Source organism: Rhinolophus ferrumequinum, chromosome 17 (assembly GCF_004115265.2).
Source record: "Rhinolophus ferrumequinum isolate MPI-CBG mRhiFer1 chromosome 17, mRhiFer1_v1.p, whole genome shotgun sequence".
Lineage (NCBI taxonomy): Eukaryota > Metazoa > Chordata > Mammalia > Chiroptera > Rhinolophidae > Rhinolophus > Rhinolophus ferrumequinum.
The window spans coordinates 29,762,702-29,789,261 of record NC_046300.1 but is presented as its reverse complement, the minus strand read 5'-3'; the positions used below and the strand labels follow the sequence as shown (position 1 = coordinate 29,789,261).

The following is a 26,560-nucleotide window of genomic DNA, read 5'->3' as shown; positions in this document are numbered from 1 at the left end:
GTTTGGGGTGCTGGGCAAAAAAGGTGAAGGGGACTAAGAAGTACAAACTGCCAGTTAATAGAATAAGTCACAGGGATGTAATACACAGCACAGGGACAATAGTCAATAATATCGTAATAACTATGTCTGGTGTTAGATGGTTCCTAGACTTACTGTGGTGATCATTTTGCCAGGTATATAAATGTCTAATCACCATGTTGTACACACGCAACCAATATAATATTGTACATCAACCACAAATTAAAAAAAAAAATTAAATAGCAAGATCCAAACACTTTTCTCACTTTTTAAAAACCAAAATTAAGCAAGTCTAAGCTCAGAAATTTTTTTAGAGTTTAGATTTAAATCTAAATTATCGCTCAGTTGTAGCCCCCTTTATACTTATACTATCACCTTGAACTCTAACTTCTCCTCTGGGGAAAACAAAAATAAAATTTATATCTAAAAATCATTAATCAAATTTCATATTTCCATATTGGATTTATTCCAAAATCAGTAAGTCGGGCCAATAAAATAATTCCTCCTATAACTGCAATAGCATTGTGCATTTATTGAAAACCCCCTTGGAACTATCAGAGCAGCATTGAATTCATCTCCATATAAAAGTGTGACAATGCTTAACTATATGCCTTCACTATCAATCTCTGACCCAATCCTCTGCCTGCTAATATACTGAGCAAATGATTCTCTATTTGTAATGTGCCTGCAGATCTCCTGAGAATCTTGTTACAATGTAAAATGCTTAGTGAGCAGGCCAGCCTCATGTGGGACCTGAGACTCTGCATTTCCACCAAGCTTCCAGGTGACGCGCACGGCTACTGGTTGATGGACCACACATTGAGTGGCAAGGGGCACAGCAATGCCACTTAAACAAAACTCCTGTAGTTACCACTGGTTCTAACACACCTTTAGTAAAATTCTTCCTGACTGTCTGTTTTCTGATTTCACTTGCCACTCTCCACTTTAGACTCAATTTGTGGGGTCAATCTACAGCTACTGGTAACAACAGGTAATGATAAAGCAACGAGATCTAACGGTCCCTCAACACACACTTAGGGTATAGGACCCATTCCAGAGATCTCTGCCTACTTCTCCTTCAGGGAATCACCAGGCTGGCACTGAAAGAACCTGTTCTCTTCATCCTTAGTGGACTATTCATAGCTTTGAAATATGTTTAAAACTAAAAGATGAAATAAAATACTAGCCATCAAATACTAGCATCTCTATATGGTAGACTGAAGCGTTTGGTTGTAGTAATAGACAGTGGCAGGCTGAGTAACAGAATTTGCCTGAAAATTCTATCATTACCCTGCAAAATAGGTAGAGAAAGAAGGTATATTAAAACAGAGGAAGAGAGGGGTCGGGGGGAGCAACAGTGAACCAACCCAGAGGAGTTAGACATGAGATGAACTGGATCTTATGGTAATTATTTGAAGCTGAAAGCTGTCGGCTTTCTTTTGGGTTTTATATATCCATCAGGGATTCATAAATGTCTCACGTTTATTTTTGCTTCAATTACTCTATCAGTATATATCAGTGCCTCACAAACTTTAGTGTACATCAGACTCACTTGCATTGTTACGTAAAACAGATTCCTGGACCCTTCTCACAGCTTCTGACTCAGTAGGGGCTAAAGAATCTGCATTTCTAACCATCTCCAAGGTGACTGTGATGCTGCTGGCTTAGGGACCACACAAGAGCCACGGTATACGCTATTCTGAAAAACAGTCTCTGCGCGGTTTTCTTCTGTCTCAAACAACTAATTGCTATTTTTAAAATATCTGGGCTTTTTCATTTCAATGATACTGTACATTTTCACAGTACGGAGATAACTTTTAAGCTAGTACAAAATACATGTAAAAGCTTACAGTGTTGCTTTGTTTGAATGATACATAGTGATGATGAAAAACTTTTGAGAGATTGGGGTTCCTAAAAATAAATGAGGGCAGGAAGATAATCAGCAGAGAGATGAGAGGTTCCCAAATGAAAATTATTGTTTTGTCCTTTCCAGTAAATTCTTAATGTCTTCAGCTGCAGAATAGCTCATTTCTGAGGTTCTTTTTGGTCTCATGAGTTAATCACACCAGGAGGAGTCACTTTAACTCACATGCCTTTAGGAGTAATGATACGTTTAAATGATTAAACAATCAGAAAAAAATGCATATCTCTATAATGAAAGCAGTTAGCACACAGATCCATGGTTTATATGAGTATCACAAGTCATTTGTAAATAACATGTTCATTTTAGATATGTAAAGAGTTCTGTCATGCCCTATGAAATAAATTATATTTTATTGGTACCCGGGTGTTTCATAACTTTTATTTATTTGCTGCAAGAGTGGAGAATTAAGATAGAGTAGTTTATTTCACCCAAAGACTGACAAATGGCTCATTAGACACTTATGGAGCTGAAGCTAATTGTACAGTTTTTTTGTTGTATTAATCGTCATTGCTTGCTTCATCTGCCCACACTGGTGGTCATCAGTGTCCATTTCTCACGACTATCCCACAAACCACTCTCGAAAAGAAAAGAAAACAGAACTTAAAATATAATTTGGGTTGGAGGAGTGCATGGGAGGAATGACAAAGGATTACAGCGATGGCCTTTTCCCTCTGGGCCACCAAGAACCATCAATCCCAAACAGCAGTCACCTCACATCACCTAACAGCGTGAGTCACACAGAAGCAAAGAGCTGCTTTTTTGTTATTCAGATTAAATATCATTTACATTATATACTTTTTTTTAATTTCACCAGAGACATAAGGTCAGAATTGATTGAATATGTACTACCTGCATATAATGATTTCTCGTTTTTTACAATCATGTGCTAACGCTGCACAGTAATGGCCTGTGGATGAAGAGACAGATGTACTACCAGTCATTCGCTACACATTTGCATTAACAAATCATCATTTAATTGAAGCCCATCCAACAAGTTTATGCTACTTAAATAAAGTTCCTTTCAATAAAAGATGCCACAATGACACATGGTTGTTAACTAAGAGGAATAATTTTTGAAAAATTATATTTATTTTTATGTCAAAGGCTTAGGTGTGCATTATACAACCATTTATTAATTTTAATTTTGCTTCGAATAAACAACCTAACAAATAGCATTTCAACTGTGGAACAGGACCATTCCCTTTTAGATACAAATGGTAACACCCCAAGTTTCTGCATTGCAGATTTCACCTTCCATCCCCTTCCCCCAAATATATTAAAGAACGCGACTTATACAAAAGCTATACAGGAGGTATATGCTATTAATAATATTTATGACAAAGCTCTAATATTAATATAAACCTAAAATCCTGCTACTATTATAGAGGACTATTATTTTTAAAATATCATACTGAGTTTCCTGGGTAAATAATTAGGATACTACGCAACAGACTCAAAATTTCTATACTTCTTAAAAAAAATAAGTAGGGGAGGGTTGTTGTGCAAATACTGATTCTCAACCTTGGTTTCACAAACATGGTTGTCATTTATGCCACTTTTAAGAATATTCTGATTACATTTACTACATTACCTAGTTCTTTTCTTTAGTAAGAAGAAAGGAAAAGAGAAGTAAAGAAAAAAAAATCCTCTAGCGTTGCCTCCTACCGTCTTAAAACCAGGATGGTTAAATATGGTAAGGGCATTTTCTCCCACCTCCTTTCCAAGTCTTTGTGTGAAAGTGGTTCTTCTTTGTTCACTCCAAAGGTAAGGACACTCATTTAAAATCAGATTCTACCTACTGATAGCCTAAATGTAAAGCATTACGCATTTGGTGGATAGATAAGTACATGTACATCTATTTCACATTTGTATACAGACCTATATGTGAGAATGAAAGATGTTATGAAGGCGTTATTCTGATAGCTTCTAAGCTGACAAAAACTTAGTCCTTAAATGCATGTTTTATTTTCTCCAAATAAAAATTACCTTTTATTTTTCCCTGGTTTTATGTACATTAATAATATGTAAAATGTTCTATTTGAACTGGCAATAGAAATCGCTGAAGTGTTAAAATAAACCTTCTAATTGTTTTCCAAATTGCATTCTTTTAAAACGAGTAAGACCAGAGAAAAATAGGAAAAAAATTTTTTTTTTTAATCTATATCGCTCTGGGTTGCTTTGGGTTCCTTTTACAGCCAACTGTAGAGACAGGTGAAATTTCACCTTGGTATAGGATTCAAACTAAATTATGGCATACAGAAATGTGTCATAAATCAACTTCAAATACTGAACAAAAGATAAATAACAGAAGATTTATATTCTGACATAAAGAACAGTCTCTAACTACAATACAAAGCAAAAGAAGAAAAATCCTACTGGGCTACTCCATGCTAGTTCCTCTTGCCCTTGTTATACGCTAACTCAGAATAGTAATTAGGGATCTTGCAAGTTGACTTCTGTTTTCCAGAACTATGAGTTGTACGTAAAACATGCCTTTTCATTGAAACAATTACCATTAATCAAAACACTGAGAGCTAATACCACTCAAGTCCAACCTACTGCTGTGCCCAGCAATATATCAAACTGTCTGTTGTCAAACACACTAAACAAACTTAAACAGACTGTTTTCACTACAAATAACAGAAAAAAAATGCTTGCTAAGTAATTTTTAAATTCAAATTGCTATCTCAGTAATCCATTCTGTCACTGGATTTTAATTTTAAATATCAATCATAGTCCAACACAGACAAATCACTATTTGGCTCTGAAAAAAGAGAATCAGTGGCACTGATAAATGAAGCTACCTGAAAAAGACTTGGTATTACAATGAATTTTGTTAACCTCTGATAATTTAGTACAGAAGTACACTTAAACATGTAATGCATTTTACTTTTTTAGGGGTCTGTAATGCTTCATTTCCCAGCAAGAACCATTAGCATAAGAAAAGAACGTTTGATTACTCTACAGGAGTCAGAAATAACAAAACTATTTCTATACCAAGTGTACAAGGCCCATAACTCTATTATTTTATATTTACTTTAATTTTAAAATCAGTCTCAGAGAAAATGACATAAGAAATTTTCTGTGAAAATGAAAACCACTTAACTTCTGTTCACATAAGTATTAGACATTTATATCACCAACACATTTCAATACCCAGCTATCTGCGTGCAAAGCTGTCATCTATAAATGTGGTAACCAAGTAACAGTCTTGAAAGACCTTTATTTTTCTAACTATACCTTTTCCTTTCCCTATTTTACTCTAATTCTTCTCTTTTACTTAATAAACCAAAAGTAAGATTCTCATCTAAAGAGGTAAAGGAAAAATAGTTTATAAATCAGAAAGTCAGCTCTGTTTACAAATCAGTGGAGATGTCAAAGTATTTTATAAAAGAAGATGAGAAAGGGGATGGGAACAGTGGAGTTTAACAAACAGATCAGGCATTTACTACCAGCAAGCTCCATTATGGATTTCGGAGCTTTGGAAGCCAAGTTCCCCCAAGTGTAATTAAATTTTTATTTATAATGGCTTTGTGACTGTTCACTTCATGTTGCCGATGCCTGTTTCCTCCACACATGCTCAAATACACCGATGTGAAACAGCATTCCACGTTTACTACTAGACAGTACATATTGATGATTCCTTTCATTTAAAAATCAAAATTGAACATTAATAAAAAAATATATTCATAAACCAAAAAAGGACATGACATGCAGTGGCTGAGACAGAACACATGCATATTAACAGATCACTCGTTCAGAGCATCAAATTATTTTCCACAGCTTTATATAGTAAAGGATCTAGTATATAAGGATATAAGGATGCTACACAACAGACGACATTTTTATTGTTAGCGATGCCCAAGGTTGGTGTAAATATAACTAGGAAAAAGGTCTGAAGTCCACCCAAAGCCAATATCTTGTTATTCAGTTGAGCAGTTTCTTCATTCACAAACCTCTCCTCGTGATAGAATTTATCACCTTTGTTTTTATCATTGATCCCTCCCCCTTCTCATTTAGGTATAAACCCCTGTATACTTTACACCTTCTTTTAAATGCTTAATACAAGTAACCACAGGAGAATCTCTTCTCCCCTTGAAAAACTGCAAATAAAGATGTCAGCTATTGAGTATATTTGTGGCATCTCCAGCAGCTGCTGTTAAATACCAGCTGGTCTAGCTGATTAAAATTACCTCCGAGTTGGTATTATAAAGATGCCTGGGCAGCGTTGCTGTATTAATGGATTATTGAGTGAGCGATGAAAACCTTGGCCAGCTGATGCGTTTTATTACAGATAGGCTTTATGATGTGTAATCACTGTAATTTTTACAACTAGAGGAAATACAAAAAAAGGAGTTAAAAAAAATCCCCACAGAAACTGAATTAACTAGATTATTCCTACCATTATGTTTCCTAGAAGGAATCAAAATACATAATTACTGTATATAAATATCCAGGTATGGACCTATACACACAATTTATCCATCCATATATGTAGATATGTTATCATCAATACAGACAAGCAGAGACTGCACATGGACAAATGCAGTATGCATACAATTTGTGTGAATAGATATTTACTATGCTGTTGTCTGCCAAACCACCCAATTGGCTACGATGAGATCACATGACCTAAAATAGTTTTGAACTGTTCACCAGCTGGGCAATAGCTGAAAATCCAAAGCTGGCCAACTGGACTGTGGTTTGCAATCCAAGGGACAGGATCATTTCACTCCCTTTACCGTTTCTCTTTAGTTGTTTTCTTATAAGCCAAGGTTTTTATAGAACTCTACCAAATTGTCTCCCAGATCCTCTAACTTCCAGCTTATGTTCAAAAGGAGGTATGGCAGTTCATTGCCTCAGCTATTTTTATGGCTGCCACAGGAGCCAGGACCCTACTCTATCGGTATCCAAGGTCCTTCAAATGCACTGTTCTCTTTATGGCACTCTCAAGGTGCCTGTATGCTCCCAATTGTTCTTAAGAATAAACATGGACTCTCAGGAGGCTCTGGCCAATTAAAATGAAGTAGAGAACAAGATTCATCCAAATATGTCACTGGGGGAGTTAGTATCTTGTAGAAAAGGACAGCCATTTCAGTCTGGATTCTCTCTTTTAGGTAATCTACAGTTTCACTTTAAAATCATATTTAAGAACATAATGCTTATCATCAAGTAGTATCAAGTGTATTGTTTTGGTTTTGCTGTATGGTACTTAACATCAATTTTTCACACATCCATACATAATAAAACACATAAAGCATGTGACTGTAAAGTAATGAAACTGATTCTTTTAAGACGAAGATACCAAACTGTACATATGAAATGATTCCTTCACAGCCAGCCCACGGGAGGCTTCCTGTATACCTCCCATAGAGGTCCAGTGGTGTGTTTTGAGAGTGAGTTTTACTCATGCACGTAACTAATACTTCTAGTTAGAGCCAAATGTGGTGAATGACCTGAGAAATGAGGTTAGGCAATATTTTGAAGTCAAACACATTTTTTTTTTTTTTGCGTATTTGATTACACAGCCATGAAACAGGTTTCTAATGTAGTTTCTACATCAGTAATGAAAGTATTTTGAGTAATAATGTTTCATTAAAATAGGTATATAGGGGCAGCCCGATGGCTCAGTTGGTTAGAGCGCATGCTCTTAACAAGGTTGCTGGTTCGACTCCCGCATGGGATGGTGGGCTGCGTGCCCCGCAACTAAGATTGAAAACGGCGACTGGACTTAGAGCTGAGCTGCACCCTCCACAACTAAGATTGAAGGACAACTTGACTTGGAGCTGATGGATCCTGGGAAACACACTGTTCCCCAATAAAGTCCTGGGAATACATACTGTTCCCTTCCCCAATAAAAATGGTTTTTTAAAAAATAGGCATATAAATTGTTAAAGTGATCATGCTTTAGAAGGGCGACGGTCATTTTCAATATAAAAACAGTGGTTTGCTGGTAAAAACAAAACAAAAACAAAATACCTGATCATTGTTGGTTAAAATATTTATTTTTCTGTGTTTTCACAGAAATGAACCTAATCATTTGTGTTATTTTCAAAGATGTGCAACTTTAATATTGGACTCTGCCATTTTGTCTAATATCTCATTCATAAGGCAACGCGTCCATAACATTTTGATAGCTAGGGAATGTTGAGCCTCTGCTGAAACACTGGGGAGAAGGCACTCACCAATCCTAAGCTGCATACTACTTTGCAAAAATTTTGATAGAGTATTTTTCCACTCACTGATTCAAAATATGCCCTTGTCCCAAATTGTTTCTACTGTTCTTATGTAGTCTTCTACAGAGGCTGTCCCCTGTTCTAATTAATAATCCTCAAATCCCCAAATGATGGAAACATAAAGCACAGAGCTTGGTATCAGTGGGTGCTTAATAATATAGGGAATGCTGAATGAATGATGGTTTCTCTTTTTAAAAAAAATCATTAAACTGAAAAAATAAATCATCATAAATTAGTGAAATCAAGTAAAAGGTAAAATGAAAAAAAGGCAAGAAAAAATTGATTATACACAGCATAATCAAATTTCCTTAATGTGAAAACTTAGAATCTAAGAACAGCTAAGTGAGGAGCTCATTTCTGACCAACCAGAACAGAGTGGGCAGCAACCAGAAGCAAAAAGGCCAATCAGAAAGAGTCAGAAGCTGGCTGAGAGCACTGAGGTAGCGGTTGGGACCCGCCCTTTGGCAGTGAAGTGCTGGTCTTGGATTTGGTGGGCTAGTCTTCCATTGTCTTGGGAACCTTATTCCAGAATGCAGGGCTTGGTAGTCAAAGGTTAAACCTACAGCTGCAGAATACAGGGAAATCAGTGAAACCTTGTTTCTTCAGAGATCTATAATAGTTATAAAAAGGGGAGAAAGTGTTATGTGTGTCAGTGTTGCTTGATGAAAAATAAATAGTGAGACTATATAAAATCTAGATAAATGTGTAGTCACTATGGCAAACAGTATAGAGGTTCCCCCCAAAATTGAAAATAGAACTACTTTATGACCCAGCAATTCCATTCCTGGGTATCTATGCAAAGAAATCCAAACACTGATTCAAAAAAATATATACACCCCGATGTTCACTGCAGTGCTATTCATAATATGCAAGCTATGGAAAGAACCGAAATGCCCGTTGACAGACAACTAGATAAAGAACCTGTGCTACATTTACAATGGAGTGTTACTCAGCCATAAAAAGAATGAAATCTTACCACTTGCAACAACATGGATGGACCTAAAGAATATTATGCTAAGTGAAATAAGTCAGATTGAGAAAGACAAATACCATATGATCTCACTTATATGTGGAATCTAAAGAACAGAATAAATGAACAAACAAAACAGAAATAGATTCAGAGGTATAGGTGTGTGTGTGTGTGAATAGTCATGGGATGTGGAGCACAGCATAGGGAATATCGTCAATGGAAGTGTAACAGCTATGTGCGATGTCAGAGGGGTAGTAGATTGGGGGAAAAGGGTTATCACTTTGTCAGGGGTGTAAATGTCTAACTATTATGTTGCTTTGTACACCTGAAACTAGTAAAAAATATGTAAATGGTTTAAATGTATGGCTACCAAACATTAAAAATCTTTCTCCATGTTTCAATTGCCTCCCTCCTTTTTCTGCTTGTTATATCCTCACACCAGCAGAATGCATTGGTTGTCGGTGGGGATGTAGTGAGGGGCCGACTGGACAGGGAAGGGGATGCGGGAAGGAGGAGTGAGAAGGAAGAAGACTGCATGGGCAGGAAGCCATGGTGCTGGAGGGCAGCGGTGGGGGCGGGGGGTGGGAAGCCTGTCAGATCAACTCTGGGTCAGAAAAGATGTGCCCACCACTCTCTACCTGCGGCAACATAACCCACAGAAGAGGATGAACAGGAAACATCACTCTCACCTCACATTTAATATTGTTTCAAAACTGCATTTCCCACAAAAGAAAAGAGTGGAAGTGAAAAGTCAAAGATAAGAGGAAAATCACATTCGGAGCCAGTCCACCCTGATTTGGAACTTTTGTCATAAATACCAAGAAAGAAGCAGAGGCACTCTTCCTGCCTGGAACTGATCAAGCTACAGAAAAGACGGCTGCTTATTGATGGACAAAAGCAAAGCAAAAGGCATTTGGTATATGGGGATTCATGACTCCGGAAAGAACTATTCCCTGTTAATTTTTAATTTAAAGGAGTAACATGATTCATCATTTTTATTATTATTTAGGGGTATAAGGTCTGAACTAGAATTTTATGATCCTTGCTATGGTTTATCATTACTTTTTAATTTAATGAACACTAATAAAAGTGTTCCCTATGTGCCAGACACTGTTTAAAGTGCTTTTCAAATAGAAACTCCATGTGGCAACCCTATAAAGAAGGTACTCTCAATCTGACTTTAACTTAACTTTTGGAAGCATTCGTTGCAACCCAGAACGTGGGATCAGGTTTGGCGTTGCAATGAATGAAGAGTTCAGCAGTTGTAACAAGGTGCTGAAAGATATATCATAAATATTATTTTTGTCTGCATATTTCTTGTTTCAAATAAAATAAAGACCTTTTAATTATAAACTAATTTAAATGAACTGAATCTACAATATATACCAAGAATCAACGTGATAAAATTTTACCCATTAAAATACATCTGTAGTTCTGTTCTCGCCCCTGCTCCCACCCCAGGTACAGAGATTTCACCATCTTCATACCTGAGGACTGGTCAGCTAGAGAAACTAGAGCTCTGGTTCTCTGAAGTGTCACTGCTCCGGCTGAATTCTGACAGCGTCCACAATGCTCCCTTCTCACTCGCACTATTTTTAATAGTTTAAGTCCCATTGATGTAATTAAGTCAGAGGTTCTCTTTAATAAATGCTGAATCTACTCAGCACAGGTGTGCGCTCTCAGCCTGTAATTCACTCTTTCTTTCCCAGTCCTAGTCATTTTCTGATGCCTCCTCCATGGGGGCTTTTGTCTATTAAAATGATTCTTTTAAATTAAGGTCTTTTAAAAGGTATAACATATTTTCTCCAGCAAATTCCATGTAGTACAACATTTAATTTTAATAAGACTTTAAATAAATTTAAATACAATTAAAAAAAATACATGTATTTTTAAAGTCTTGCAATTGTTTTTTAAACCACACACGAAATTTACAGTTCAAGTCATCTATAATAAGAACCTTTTGGAGGTGATAATCAATATAAAAAATCATCTATGAAATCAGACAAAAATATCTAAGAGATAATTGAAATAAAATAAAAATAAAGGCATTTTTATTAAAGAAATCAAATTTTAACGAAAGTTTTTGGAACTGAAATGTATATATAGAAGCCAAACTGAATTACAAACAAACAAAAAAATATTTCTTTTCTGCACTTAAATTCTGGTTCAAATTTATTTAAAACTACAAAATAAGAAATTTGAGGGGATAAGGAAATACATGATGAAGAACAAAAAGTAGCCAAAAGCAAAAAGAAGTAAAAAGCAACATGTTCTACTAGTGTTTCATCTGTATCCTTAATTAGTGAAGGAAAAAGTTTTCCTACAGTTTATGGTAGAGGAGCTCTTATATTTTTATCCTTTTTAATAGGTGTAGTAAATGACAAATTTCCTTAATTGATTTGACAGCCTTTGTAAAATAGCATCTTGTGAAATTATGAGCTTGGAAGAGGTTCTCTTCATTAAGCAAGCTCATCATTTTTCTAACATTTATTTCAGGGAAGAACTAATGGTGGGAAGGTAGGATTCTACGCTGGTATTGTGGATCATATAAAATTATATACAATGGTAAAACACTGCCCTTAAAATAATTTTACAAAAGTCAGAAAAATACCTTACAATTTTCACACAAAACGCATAGTGGTGGTATCAAATGTCTTAAACGCTAGTCAAACTTGGCAATTTATAGGCTTCTATTTGAAGTACTAATAGTCCCCAGAAAAGGTTTTACACATAGTAAGCAGAGTCCCTAGAGGTCAGAAAATAAGGGTAGATGCTTAAGTCTGGTCAGAGATTCATAAGAAACACACACTGTAATCACTGATATAAGTTATATATGTTAGGCTAATTAGTATGATATCGTACAGGAATTACCATATAGCAATAGGAAAGAGCTTATTATGGCAATTAGCTATAGATATTCAATTTGCCTCTGGCTTACTTGGTTATGGAAACAGAGAGTAGAAAAACAATCAGAGACCCATGAGATAAAAAAGCCAAGGATAAAAATGAGGGAGAAAAACTGAATATGAGAGAGAATTAATAATGCCAAGATTTTACCCACATTTAGCTATTATTTCCAAGTTAAGTCCTGAAAATTTCTCCTTCATGCTTTAGAACTTAGTTTTGATTTGAATATAAAAAATATTTTCCTTCTAATCTAAATGTATTTTGCTGGCTAATACACTGAAAGGCAATATTGGATTTATAGTTATATCACTCTTTTGTTAAACCAGACGACTTAAAGATATTCCATTGTTCTATTGTGATTTAAAAACAACTTTGACGATATATTAATATTTCTGGTGAGGCGTTCTTTTTTATGACCCTCATTAGACGGGATTTTATGTGTGCGAATTTTGGAGTAATACTTGTTTTTCCTGTACATTTACGTTCAGTTGAAGATATGACAACAATTGTAAAGTCACAGTTTTACCAGGATTCCTTTAGGGAATGCTGATGTAACCTGAAGTTAATCCTGGTCTGGTTAGTGAGTTTAAGACTGGCGTTGGCCAAGTGTTGTATTAAGATACATAACTGAAAGATAAGGATGACTTTTTTTTTGAGAAGGAGGACGACGCAGCTCACAGTGGCCCTTGCGGGGATCAAACTGGCAACCTTGGTGTTATTAGCACCGTGCGCTAACAAACTGAGCTAACCGGCCACCCCCAAAGGATGACTTTTAGTACCTGGAATGGTGTTGGGGTGGGGGGTATTATGTTCTATCATGAAGTATTCTGGCCCAGCAGTCTTTAGCACATCAGTATTTCTCAGCTGTGTAGTATGTCTTGTGTTTCAATCACCTTGATTATTAATCAGAAATACAAATTCCAAAACTGAATTTAATCACATACTTGCGGGAAATTTGAGAAAACATTAATCTTTAATAAATGAACTGTTTTAACAAACAAATACAATTTAATAAATGGAATCTTAGTTGCAGAACTAAAAAGTTTATGATAAAAAGTTATATGCTATATATTTTGGAAGCATGTTGACATTCATTGTAAATATTCTTTTTAGAAGCTAGATATTTTGGAAGCATTTATAGCTATTCAAATACATTAAATGAAAATGCCATCATTTGTTTTTTGGTTGTTTTCACTAGTCCAATATATTTACGAGACTCCAAACCACTAGTGGAAGAAACCATTTGATTGGAAGAAATTTCAAACCCTGGGCAGAATTTTAGAAATAATAAGAAAAAAATTATCCTGGTCTATGTAAGCAGTATATTTCCAAATATAGAGTTACAGTTTTTTTAGTGACAGCATTCCAACATCATATTGGAAATCACTGGTTTCTCAAAGTTCATAAGCTATTACATTTAAAAGTCTTATAATGTAAATGTATCGGGTAAGTACTAAATCATAGATTGTATCTGTAAAATATTTCTTCAAGCTGCATCTTTTCCATTGCTATCAGCAATTCTCATCCAGACAATTGCAAAACCCTCTTAGGTGGTATCCTTATCTCTAGTCTAGCCTCTCTTAAATACATAAACAACAATGATTTACTTTAAAAGCCAATTAGACCAAATCATTTAATGCTTTACCTTCTCAAAAGTCAGTTACACATGGGTAGATGTTTTTAGGAATTGATCTTTGTCCTCTCCTGTGTCACTTTGCTAGCAATTTCAATCATGTAGCACGTGGATTATCAAATGAATATTTCCAAATCTCTATCCAAAGCTCGAGAATCATAATTCAATTGTCTATCTATGATCCCACAAAAACTCCCAACTCAACACATCCATAACTGAATTCTTCTTTCCCTTGAAGTTTATCATTCATTCTCTCTGTGATTTTTACCATCACTGATCTTCCTGTCCAAATAAACATTGATTCTACCCTCTCGCTCACTCCCATATTCAATTTATTACAAGTACCAACGATTCTAACAACTTATTTACACTTATCTCTGTCCTCACTGCTTTTATCTTGTTTCAGGCCACCCTCACCTCTCTTCTAGAATACGGAAGTTACTATTTTTGCAGCTAATCACTGCTCCCCCAGTCTTACTTCCCACTTCAACCTCTTTACCATTGTGTAACCAGTGCAATTCTTCTAAACCACAGATACGGCCATGAAACAACTATGCTTCAATGCCACCCCCCTCCGTTACCATAGAATAAAGATCTAAACCAGCGCTGTCCAACAGAATTTTCTATAATGAGTGGAATGTTCTATATCTGTGAAGTCCAACAGAGTTGCCACTAGCCACATGTGGCTGAGGAACTATATTTTTTAATTTAATTCTAATTAATTTAAAATGTATAGCTACATGGGGCTATTACTTATTGGACAGCACAGATCTACATTGTCTTTAGCATGGCATATAAGGGTTCTGATGTCCTGGGATTACCTCATTTCATTTTACTCAAAATCTACTCTAGTTTTAATAAACTGATTAGTGTTTCTTGTATCCTTGACGATATTCAGACGTAAGTGACTTCTTACTAGTTTTAAGGGTTTATTATATGTAAAGAATACAAATATTTTTATGTATTGCAATTAAAAAAAACACATTTGTCTTTGCATTGAATTACATTGGAGTAAAATTTTGGGGTAGTCAAATTTCAAACTTACCCTCTAAAATGTCTTCCACTGCTATTTTTCTTAGAAAATCATGGTCACTGGAAGATTGTTATATATGCGTGCGTTTTTCTATTCATTATTTAGAATTTTAATTTTTTAATACTAGTTGATGTTCCTCAAAATAGAAAATTTTGCAAAACTTTTATATTTTAAATACTCAGTTCTTTCTATAATTGGTTTGTGATCTTTCCTTCCTTTGTTTTCACCTCCTCCCCATTGATCCATCCATTCAAAAATATTTGCTGAATGCTTACCATGTACCAGGTTCTGCTAAGGAGGCATTTATGATATATTAATGAACAAGACAGACAAACTCCTTGCTGTTAAAGATTGTACCAAAATTCAAGGCTATTATAATTGAATGTTTTATTAATAAAGAATACCCTTTCAACGCTTTGGTTTCAAAGTATATATTTTTTGATATTACTATTGCCATTTTTGTATTCCTTTTATCAAACCATATCAATTTATTTTAGATGTCTCTTTTTAAGTAGCAGACAGTTGGACTTTGTCTATAAATCAATAGAGAATCTCTGTCTTATATTGGGAGAGCTTAAAGCATTTCTATATAGTGTTATACCTAACGTTTGACAATATTATTTGTCATCTTGTTAGGGTTTCCTTTGTAAGCAAGCATTCCTGTTATTATTACTACTCAGTGAGACTTAGTCAGGAACATAAAAGTTAGTAACAATGAACATCTTACTGAGTGTTTACAATATGCCAAGGACTGTGTCCTACATGATTTTTTTTTTCATTTCACCTCCATAATCCTATTGTATAGCTTCTATTTCACAGGAATTTCATAAAACAAAAAATATTAATTGATTAGAAACATCAGTGAAATAATATATTTGTTTTCCTCCATGTGTGCTAATGAATAATGTAAAATTTTATACTTCTTTCCCACTTTGAATTATTCACTAGATTTAAATAGATCTACTATCCAAATAATGTTTTACGGATCATTATTTTTGACAATTACATTCAGTTATATACACCTAACCATATCCTTACTGGTCACATTGCTTTCAAGCAGTCCTTTAAGACCTGCTTTCCTCTTGCTTTAGTTAATTTTCATGCACTTTGCAGTGGGAAGAGTGTATTTTTACCTAGAAAGGCATGTGGATGGCACCTGTCCTAAACTTGTACATGTGTGACTGGCTACAACCTTCCTTCTTGGCCTTTTTTTAATCTTAAAATTCGTGATTACTTTGTCAGTACAGATTCCGCTTCTTCCATCTCATCAGTTAACTCTTTATGTAGGTCAAGTTTAAGAATAAGATAACAGAATCACTCCTATTCCTCCCCACTTCCTAATTTTTTCTATCCAGCAGCCTGACCTAAATAAAGTGAGTACAGCAGGTCTTTGAATAACATCGTTTGATTCATGTCATTTCATTATGCTGATGAGAAAAAAAAAAATCAATTCCCAGCCAGGGTCACTGACTGTGTGGAATTTGTAAGTTCTCCCCATGTCTGAGTGTGTTTCCTTTGGGTATCCCGTTTTCCTCCCACATCCCAAAGATGCGCACATTAGGTGAACTGGCATGTCTAAATTGTCCCACTCTGAGTGACGGTGGGTGTATGTGTGTCTGAGTGGCCCTATGATCAAAGGTCTGGCCCAGGGTTGTTCTCGCTCTGTGCCCTGAGCTGCCAGGGTAGGCTCTGGCCACCCGTGACCCTGAACTGGAAGAAGTGGGTTAGAAAATAATTTTCTTTCTTGTTTTCATTAATCTTTCTTAAATGTATGTGTAACTCACATTTCTTTGAATGTTTAATATTAGAAGTGTTTGGAGTCTGTATTTAGAAGTTTGGTGATGTTTTTGTGACCAGAAATATGCCATAGGAACTTAACTCTTGCTTATATCAATTAGCCTTTGGTAAATTGGTTTTGTTACCTGTTGTTTTGCTTAATGTCACTGTTTCTAAGAACCTATCAAGAACTTTAAGTAAGGACTTACTGTGCTGGACATCGACACGACTTAGGTCTTAGGCAATGACTTCTGATTTTAGTATACTTTTGCTGTTGGCACCTCTGTCTACGTGGAGGGTCCTGAGCTCTTTTTTCCCCTAATTCTTGGCATGGCTGTGACCGGGTCTCTCCATTGCCCTTGGTTTTCCGTTTCTTCCCCACCAGGATGGCTTCTGATCACTACTAACAAGGCTCTTCTGATTCCAGGCCTTGTTAGTGAGTGATCAGACTTTCCTGTTGTGATCAACAGCAGTGATCAAAACAAAAAGAAACCTGCCTGTTTTTTTTGTTTGATTTGTTTTATTCTGTTTTGTTTTTGCTTATCTGGTCACCCTGAGTTTGGTTCATGGTGCAATCTGACATAGTCCCTGTGGGTGCCTTAGTTTTCTACCATGTTCACAGATGTAGTCACAATGGAGTGTGAATATAGGCTTAACAGTTCAAAGCTTGGCTGAAAATCTTGGTAGCTGGTCGCTCTAAATTAAGCCTTGATAAGTCTTAATTTCCTCATCTAATAAAAGGAGATAATAACAGTACTTACCCCAATGTGCTAGGAGGATAAATAAGACAATCTATGTAAAGCCATTAGTATATTAACAATTATTAATCATTATTTCAAATACTTTAATTATTCTTCTCCATAATTCTTAATCCTGATAATTCTTCATACAGAAGGGAAAATAAGCAGCTTTTTCAACAGGAGTAATTCTGGGGGAATATCCAGTGGTGTATGACAACAAGGTATCATTGGATCTTCACCTTCTAATCCCTCATTCTGGTTTTTATATTTAACATATAAGAAATATCACTGAATAGAAAAGAATACTTCAGTCATTAACTGTGTTTAGAATAGGAAGCTTTTTGCTTCAACTGTTGAGAGAATTTTGAAGGTGGGTAATACTGACTTTAATGACAGAGTAACATTGTTTACAATATGTTTGTATTTGAAATACAGATTTTAAAAAACTTAGTAGTCATACATAATTACATTGTGATATGTGTTAGAACAAATATATTGTTTTATAAACATTTTAAAATTATATCACAAAATTTAGCATGTTATTTATCAATACTCAAGAACCTCCTCAATTAAATTCCTATAAACCACCACAGTGAAACAACTGCTAATCCAGAAAATAGGAAATAAGGGAAATGTAAGATGTATAATAAACATTTGGAAGATATAGAATTTATCCCATGAGTGTTGTAAAGCGCTCATAATTTAAGAATGCCAAAGCCCAAGTGTGTAATGAGGGTCTTTCCTCAAAAGTGACATTAATTGCATATCCCACAGATGCTTATTATGTATTCTATTTATATCAAAGTATAACATGTAGTCAAAAATATACGGATTCAATATATTTAAGGGTGATAATAAACAGTTACTCTGGCCTAGCTAAAATTGTTATTTTTAAACTTTAATTTTTGGTCTTTTAAGAAAATAGTATTATAGTACTAAGTGAAAACAATACTGAATCTTTATATTGAATCTGTTATGATTAAGGGTCTTTTGGACTCACAACAAGTATGTTCTCAGGGATTGAATCATAAGACTAATATTTTAGAGGCTTTTGCACAAAAATAATCCCAAAGTGATAAAAAAAAGGAAATTCTTGTTCTCATAGTAAAAACAAAGATACCAACCTCCCCGCCCCCCAAAAAAACACACACACACACACAAAAACTCTTAGAAATTACCTTTGGAAAGTCGGAAATAATGTAGTCAGTGTTTCAGTTTGAAAATTAGTCAGTGTGCATCGATAGTGTGCCCCTATACAACTTAATTTTTAAAAAGTCTAATACCAGCAACTGATGAACAAAAGACAACTCAAGATGTTAATTATCTGAATTAAAGCAAGAGAAACTTCATTCTAAGTGAAATAGGAGTAATCGTTCATAAAGTTAATGAAAAACAAATGTAAATTACTTTTAGGAAATATTATTTTATAATACCACTTACAAAGTATTGAATATTTAATGTCAAAACAACTTTGTTTAACCTAAATAGCAAGCTGATTTAACATTTCCTAACAGAAAAACCAACTACTATTACCCAAGAGATAAAGCACATATACACATAAAACATCATTAATAAGCAAATTATTACATAACATTCAAGATCATGGGTCCTTAGTCCTATATTTCAAGATAAATATCAACTTATTTAAAATTAAGATAAGCTAATTTGGAATGACTTTAGCGAATGTTAGTACAACTAAGATTTTTATACTAATTATTAATTCTAATGTTGTTAAATAAATGTATTAGCAAAATGCAAACAAATATATTTACATATGGCACATCTGCTACATCAGGAGACTTTCAAATATATTATCTCACAAAAAAAACCACAAAAACTACTTTTAAAAATAGAGTAATTGCAAAATTTTTTTCTTAGTGATAATTATAAGCATATTAGAAAGCAGATTTAAATAAATTTTAATGTATCATGCAACTGCTAAATATTGACTAAAATTAGAAACCTGGACTCAAACGGAGTATGATTTCCCTTTGCTACACTTTCTACATAAACATAATTTATGATTTACTCCCCATTTTATAGGATTGTATTGAAAACAGTTTTCACTTGGTGCGTTCATTATTGACAGTTTTATCGTATTGTTTTCTAATTTTGTCAGAACATTTTAGTATATAAGAAAATATTTTTGTTTAAAAATGAAAATTCTGTAAAAAAGAGTTGACATGCAAAGGTGCACGTTAGGTAATGCAATTATGGATTCCAATGTGATCCTGAGGAAGAATAAGTTTTATTAACTGAAAAGTGATTATTTTATATTTGTCCACTTGATGAGAATTTACTGAAACTGTAACAATTTTCAAGTATTAATATTTGAATATTACCAACTTCCAACAGGAACAGAGAGCAGCATCAACAACTATTTAGATTAACATTACTTCTATGATATAGAACAAAATATTTCAATTCACTTAAATGAGATACAGACCTACAATACTTATTAGGTTCAAGGACATAAAATTACTGTGCCAAATTGCTATGATCTGTTTCTAAAAGTTTACTTTAAAATTCTATATTATCTCTTCAGAAGCACTGGTCTAAAGGACAGCTATAATATTATGTTTCTACTTTCAAGAATACCATATGCTTTAGTGAAGAAAACTAGAAAGCCAAAGCCAGAGCTGGAAGGGTTCATGAATCACATAATTCACCACAGTCACAAAGCCATGCTATTCTTATTAAGTAATGGGAATGACAGATAACGATAACAAAAGCATTGCCAAACATACGTTTAATGTTTGGTATATACTGAGAACTACGGCATTTGCACATTACGATTTAATTCTCTATGAAGTAGGTACTATTCTTTTTCATTTCCATTTCACAGATAAAGAAACCAAAGCTCAAAATAGGTAAACAAGTCCGTTTCATTCCAAAGTCTGTGCTTCTAACAGCTATTTTGTATTGTACTAATATTACTCTTTGGCGCCAAAGATTTCACAGTTACAACAGGAAATATACAGTGGAGTAGTACAGTTTACGATAGCATAAAGACGAGAAAATAAAACCACATTGACCTGTCATATGCCCCACAAATAAAAAAATAAAATAAAATTTAATAAATGACATGAGTAAGAAAAATCTTTGTACTATAAAAGGTAGTACTGACCAATTAAGAGAGTGAGTGACTTCTTCAAAGATTTTTAAAAATATATATTTTTTAGATACTGTACATGAGATTCTACACAAAAAATAACAGGATAAATAAGTTAGCTACGGTCACTGCAAGCCTTCGTATTGTTAGTACTGCTAAAAAATAAAACTGAAAGGATTAAGAGAAATTATGTCATGGAACATGGAATTTTCCTGGAAAGGTACTAGGCAGATGTCAAAGAAGCTCTATGAATCATTACGATGAACAGAAAGCTGATGGAAACCAACATCCTAAAAGGAAATTGGAGCACAATGGTTAGAAGCCATTGCACCCACGTCCATACACCACCACTGCGACGTAAAGCACCAGCTTGGGTAACGAACAATAAAGCATTTCAAAAAAATGATAAACATGTCCAACAATAACTTCTTTCCCCAATATTTAAGACCAATTTCTAGACTTTAGCAAACAATTTTTGAGGGTGTAAAATGGGTTTTTGTATTTGAATAAACCAATTCTTTGAGTTCACAGTAGTAAGTAATACAGAATTTAACTCCTACCCTTGCCACTAGCTATTTTAAAACAAATTTTTACACCTGTAAACACAAACATATTAGCTAGACTTAAAAGTATAAACCTACAGTATCGCCAATATCCACATTACCCATAACTTTCTCATTCCCAGTGGGAATGGTGGAACTGCTCTCAATGATGAAGTTAAGCTTAAGTCACAGAAATGAAAACAAGTACCATTAAAAATAGAAAAGCAGACGTGATCAATTACTTGTCAGGCATTCCAGAGAAGAAAGAAAACTGAATTATTATTAGTGAAAGACCCAGTGTAACATGAGAACATAAAGAAAACATTCATTGATAATCTTTTCTTTGAACTAAATAAATTGGCCTCCGCTCTGGTACTAAAGCTTTGACTTATTTGAGATTCTCTGTAATCCTAATAATGAATTCACATTTATTGAGCATCTACTATGTACATTTCAATGATATCTTTTCAATTTTCCATGTTCTACCTGAGAGATGGGATTTGTAGGGAATATCTACCAAGCAACTGCCCAGAACAAGATACTAATGTTCTATTGTCTCAATATAAAGGATCCTTCTGCTGTCTGTAGTACTACTTAACTAATTCATATTTATTAAAACCACTATCTTTTATAATTTGCCTACTCACCTTACAAGCCACTGAATGAATACACACATACAAACACACACACCCTAAGGAGTGACTTTTCCCTATTCTTCTGTCATGATAGCATGCTACAGAAGTTGTATGGCTGAAGAAGATTAATATATAATGTTCACTGTGAGAAACATTGATTTTACTTTTTGAAATGCACTTCTGATGGCCAAGCAGAAGACCACACAATAAAAGGGAAAGAACACGGCTATCTTAAAGGATTGTTTGGGTTCAGGGCTGGCTTCATGTGCGTATGTCCTGTGCAACTCTGTACTTCTTAAACTGCTTGGTTTGATGATCTGCTATTGCCATCTTGAAATTCTTACTACTATTTTTTTTTAAAAGGGGCCATTCATTTTTATTTTGCACTGGGCTCTGCAGATTGTGGAGCCTATCCTGCTTGGATCTGAATTATGACTTCACTGTTTAATATCTATAAACTTAGCATAAGCCTTAATTTCTTCCTCCATAACAAAAAGGGTAACAACTCAGTTAACAGGCTTGGTGAGAGTATTAGATGAAATGTATATGTGAAAGTCATGAGCACAGAGCCTGGCACGTAGGACACAAAAGAGACATGAAATAAAATGGAGTGGGGACAGTTCTTGTTCTTTGAGACATATAGAAACCATCATAAATCATAATGTAGCTGAAATTTAAACTTTAATACTTACAGCCCATATATCTGTGGTGCAATTTCTAGTCTGTTCAAGTGCATGTAAAGCTCGATATCATGCTTCTTCAGTAGGTGATCCTGGATGTAGTTGACTTTAGTAACAATAGCAATTGTGGGCCCTAAATCCTGTGGTCTAGCGAAGGGGATGGGAGGCATCAGTGTTTCTTTCCCCTGAAAATAGGAAAAATGGAACACATGTTACTGCAACATGAAATTAACAAATGTATGGACATAATTCTTGAATACACTTATCAATGGGAGTTTAAATAGGAAGCAACCACTTTAATCATCTTATGACAAATGCTTATAATGTGGAATCATATGCTGATCACCATCACATAGATGACTGTGCTCAAAGTAAAGACTAGGAAACACTGTCTAACATAGTTTCTACCTGTATTACCTTGACCATTTTTTCTGGTGATATTATGGATTACAAGATAATTTTGGTTAGAGGTAGTGGTAGCCACTGAACTATTTGTCCATGGTCAGTTTGTCTAAGCCACAGGACCTAAATGGACTACTCTGATGGAAATATATTTCTTGTGGAATAAAACTTAAACGTGAAAAACAGTACATGAAAACTGTTTTAATCTGAGCTCTCAAAACTATGAAGAAGTCAGAAAATAAGGGTACAGAGTGCCATGAGACAGAAAATAAATACAGAGCGTGCCAAAAATTATATACATATTTTAAGAGATGTTATCTATGTACTAGAAAATAAGCTGTTCTCTAACTGTCCTTTGATAAAAATAGATAGCTGAGTAGAAAAGATTTTAAAACTCTCCAGACCAAAAGGATAGCTGACTTAAAAACAAAAACAATTTATGTGGGCCAACTACAACTTCTCCTCTTGCCATCCCATATCCATATTATGAAAGATGTATCTGCAACTCCTTGTAATGCTTTCATGTACATTTCAGCTATCCTTTCAAATCTGATGACTTCCTCGCATATATTATTTCTGACTTTCCTTCTGATGTTGCCTTCAATTTCTACCTCTCTCTAAAACTGGGTTTTACTGTATCACTCTCGTGATTGTCTACCTAGTACTCATTCTCAGTCTACTTCTCTAGCTTAATTCTTGTTTCTGCTTCACAAATGTTGCTTTTTTATACAGTTCCGATCTTAGTTTTATTCTCTACTTATATGCAATTCCCTGAGATCTCAGTCATATACAGTGCTTCAATCAAAACCATTTTCCAAAGACTTAATCTGTATTCATAACCTAGAAGTCTCTTGAGTGCCTTTCATACATTCAAATGTTGCCACGGAATCTTAGATTGCCAAAAGGGCCCCTAATTCAGCAGGCCCACGGCTACGTTCATCCTCCTCTGCTCAAATACACCTTCATCCTTTCTGCACGCCTACCTCAACCCATTCTCCATGAAGAATACCTAGTTTGCCAATTCTAGCTCTTCAGAAGCACTCAGGGGACTCTTACATGTCTCCTCTTCTACAGCCCTCTGTAACAACCTGATTTGGGGCCCTAACCATTTCTTTCCTCCTAACTGGTCTGCTTTTAAATCCACCTTCCAAAATGCCTGGAAATCTACCGGAAGCCGATATTACGTTATGCCAAATTGACCTTCTTAAACATTTTTAATAGCTCTCCATCATTTCCATTTGGGGGGAAAAAAACAACATCCAAAATTCTTTAGCCAGGTCAATAAGGCCTTTCATTATCTGGATGGCCTCAACTCTCACTTCCAGAGATCCAGGGGATGCCATTCTGTACCTGGAATTATCCCCTCCCCAGTGTTTCCACTGAGGAGCTCCCAAGTATATTTAAAGATCTGGCTCCAGTGCCAGGTCCTGTTTCATTATCTTCTTCTATACTACCACAGTATCCTTTTCTACTTCTCTGCCTCCTAAACTGTGAGATCTTCAAGAAGAATATCATCTTTGCATCACTGGACCATATTCAGGAACACAAAGATAAAGGAGTTAAAGCTCTTGCCCTCATAGTCTGGAAGGGAAGATCACAGAGAAAATAACTTAGAATTCCACATAAAAACGGTGACTAATCAGGCTGGCAGAAAGCAGAGGCGAGGAGGAACATGTGTTAGTGTGAGGAAAAATTTCCTGGAAGGAGTTCCATCTGTCTTTCCAGGATCATTTCAAGTCTTAAAAAGAAATGCAGTCCTATCATCAGAGAAATGCAAATAAAAACCACAATGAGACATCACCTCAGACCTGTCAGAATGGCTATTATCAATAAATCAACAAACAAGTGCTGGCAAAGATGTGGAGAAAAGAGAACCCTCAGGCACTGATGGATGGATTATATTGTTACAGCCACTATATAAAACAGTATGGAGGTTTCTCAAAAAATTAAAAATAGAACTACCTTGTAACCCAGCAATTCTAGTCCTGGGTATTTATCCAAAGAAATTTAAAACACTAATTTGAAAAGATAAATGCAACCCTATGTTCACTGAAGTGCTATTTACAATAGACAAGATGTGAAAACAAGCATAATGCTCATCAACAGATGATTAAAGAAATTGTGGTACATTTATATAATGGAGTATTACTCTGCCATAAAAATTAATGAAATCTTACCATTTGCTACAACATGGATGGATCTAGAGGGTATTATGCTAAGTGAAATAAGTCAGACTGAGAAAGACAAATACCATATGATCTCAACTACATATGGAATTTAAAGAACAAAATAAATGAACAAACAAAACAGAAACAGACTCTTAGATACAGAGAACAAACTGATGGTTACTAGATAGGATGGGGGTGAGGGGGATGGGTGAGAAAGGGGAAGGGATTAAGAAGCACAAATTGGTAGTTACAAAATAGTCATGGGGATGTAAAGTATAGTATGGGGAATATAGTCAATAATATAGTAAAAACTATGTATAGTGTCAGGTGGGTACTAGATTTATTGGGGGGATAATTTCATAAATTATATAAATGTCTAACCACTACACCTGAAACTAATATAAAGTAATATTGAATGTCAACTATAATTAAAAAAAAATAGTCATGGGGATGTAAAATGTACAGCATAGAGCATATAGTCAATAATATTGTAATAATATGTACAGTGTCAGATGTGTAATAGACTTATTGGGGTTATCCTTTGTGAAGTATATAATCTCTAGTCACTATGTTGTTTTGTACACCTGAAACTAATAAAAAAAGTAAATAAAGGGAAAAAATGCAGTCCTTTGTACTTCCTACACTGTCTGCCCTAGTGTCTTTAGGTCTGAGGGATATAAATCCATAATAATTTTTATGATTCAATTAGTTTGTGTTAATTTATATAAATAGGAGAAAAGGATACCTCTACACTATTGTCATTTATTATAAAAATAATATATCCAAGACACCTTTTTCTGATTTTGTAATATTTCATATTCTATTCAAATTAAAAAATATTTTAATTCTTGTTAAATTATTTTTCTACTGATATTAAATTGAAATAACTTTATTTTGGAATTCATGTTAATTGTAAGATACTATTTACAGTCAAAAGATATTGTTTACTGTGAAGCTAAATTTCCTTCAAAAAACAAGCAATCAACATTTTATGTATTTTGGTCATGCTGGTTTTCTTTTACTGAAGAATCTTGTGTGCCCTAAATACCAGGCAGTCTTGGGTGGTGGCACTGAGCTCAGACAGGATTTCTAAGGATCACACAGAAAACAGATCACTATATCTAGTCTTCTTCTAAAGGTTTGGAAAAGACATACTTCTATAGAGATACAATCACTGGAGAGAACTGATCCTAAATCAACCTGTTTAAAAATGTTTCACTTAATGAAATCATATAATCAATTTCTAGTTTGAATAGAATGAGTTGTCATTAAAGCAATTTCATATGTAGTCCATTTTTCAAATGCTTAATAGAAACTCATGTGTAGTCTAAGGCTTATATATAAACTACAGTTTGAAAAGATTTCCCCTGCACTCAGAATACTTATAACAAAATCTCTTAAATTTAAGAAACTCAAATGCTCAGGGTCACTTAAGTGCTAAACAGTAAAATCAAAAGAGAAGCTAGAGTTAGTGTAAAACACTTCCTTATCATCAGGATGTCTTATCATAATAAAGAATTCCATTTGCATTTAACAAATGGAAAAGCTACAACTACCAATAAAACTAGAAAATCTTTTCAACCATTTTTTAAGCAGTACTCAAAATGTGTTCTACAAATCAGAGCCAGTCCACAAACTGTTACAGGCATGCAACGACATAATGATTTTATGCCATTATGTAAACCAATGCACTGCTATCTTCATCAAGAAAGTCTTATGAAAAATACGTCTGCTGAAATAGGCATCATGCATACTGATATAAATGAATTCTCAAAGAAACTGGA

At 34.6% G+C, this 26,560-nt stretch overlaps 1 protein-coding gene across 8 annotated transcripts in view; it reads right to left on the bottom strand.

The window, feature by feature from the left end:
• Positions 1 to 26,560, bottom strand: part of TBC1D5 (TBC1 domain family member 5) — a 510,030-nt gene that overhangs the window by 166,412 nt on the left and 317,058 nt on the right. For all 8 annotated transcript variants that reach the window (XM_033133071.1, XM_033133070.1, XM_033133068.1 and 5 more), the window contains one exon: positions 22,219 to 22,391. In XM_033133071.1, coding sequence (XP_032988962.1) covers positions 22,219 to 22,391 — 173 coding nt within the window. The remainder of the gene's footprint in view (positions 1 to 22,218; positions 22,392 to 26,560) is intronic.